Raw genomic sequence first — 1,290 nt, forward strand, 5'->3', positions numbered from 1 at the left:
GGAGGAAGAGGACGAGGACGATGTGTCCTCGTGCTCGGGTCGCGACGAACGCGGCAGTAATTCGACGTTGAACTCGTTCAATCGCCGTGGTTCCCGATCCGAGGGTAAATTATCGCACATCCTGCAAGAGAGGCTAGCTCAACTTCCGGAAAAACCGAATCACAAGCCTATATCGTCCCAGCGGAACTCGCAAAAGGACATTAACGTGATTCCTGTAATCACAGACGGAGAGGAGCGACTGATGTCTAGTCCAAAGAGCGGAAACAGTGATTCCTCGTCGCCTGTCCAACAGAAATCGGGAGTCAGACCTCAAGCGGGCAATCAGCTCGCGGAAAAAGTACCTGCAACAACGAAATTCGACACCACGAATCAAGAGAACTTGAAAAATCGTTTCGATGATTCGTTGCCCGGCTGGTCGAGAAGAGGATCTTCGGAAAACAGGCCGAAATCGGTATCAGACTGTTTAAAATCGATGGGACCTGTCCCAGCGAACAAATGGAGGATGGGATCCCAACACCGATCATCTGCCTCGTCGCTGGATTCTTCGTTGACGATGAGTCCGTCGAAACCGTCCGAAACTAGCACGACGACTACCACGACCACTATCCTGACAGAATCGTCCACAGTGTCGATTCCTCTAAGACCATTGACCGGGCTCAATGATAATCTATCGTTGACGCCTAAATACAAGACCATGCCATCACCAGGAAGTACTGGTTCCACGTCTACACCATTGAATGAAATTCTAGAAGACGGGGATGCGTTGCCTCTATCCGGCAGCGAGAGCGGTGGTTCCAAGTGTCGGGTAGTCAGAAGAACGGGATACGAACAGAGAAAGAGCAAGTTTCACAAGACGCGTACAACCTCCTGCTCGAGTTCTGACGCTAGTGACGATGACAGTGAGAGTAGGAAGAAAAGGGCACACAAATTGAGCACCTCCGCGAGCAAATCGATGTCTTCTCGACGTGACAGTCACGACGATTCTAGCGATTCTCAAGATCCTGGAGGGAGCGGTGGTGGGGGTGGTGGGGGTGGTGGAGGTGAAGGAGGCGTAGGAAACGGGGAGCATACAACGGAAACACCACCGAGTGAAACGAATCGCAAAGACAATGGAAACAACAGCACTACCACAACGACTACAACGAGTGGGGGAAGGCATCGGTGCTCGGAAAATCAGGTTATATTCGGCAGAAGACATCGTGCAGGTAGGAGAAGAGCCGGTGAAACGCGATTACGCGAGAGTCAGTCTTTAAACCGCATCACAGAAGTCCAAGAAGCGGAAGGGCCTTC

General features: G+C 51.7%; 1 protein-coding gene across 1 annotated transcript in view; it reads left to right on the forward strand.

Moving 5' to 3' along the window:
* LOC102675997 (SNF-related serine/threonine-protein kinase) overlaps positions 1-1,290 on the forward strand; it is a 25,291-nt gene that overhangs the window by 18,172 nt on the left and 5,829 nt on the right. The window contains 1 exon segment of the mRNA XM_006614432.2: positions 5-1,290. This exon segment is cut by the window's right edge and continues 1 nt beyond it. Coding sequence (XP_006614495.1) covers positions 5-1,290 — 1,286 coding nt within the window.

The sequence above is a fragment of the Apis dorsata genome, unplaced genomic scaffold (assembly GCF_000469605.1).
Source record: "Apis dorsata unplaced genomic scaffold, Apis dorsata 1.3 scaffold_177, whole genome shotgun sequence".
Lineage (NCBI taxonomy): Eukaryota > Metazoa > Arthropoda > Insecta > Hymenoptera > Apidae > Apis > Apis dorsata.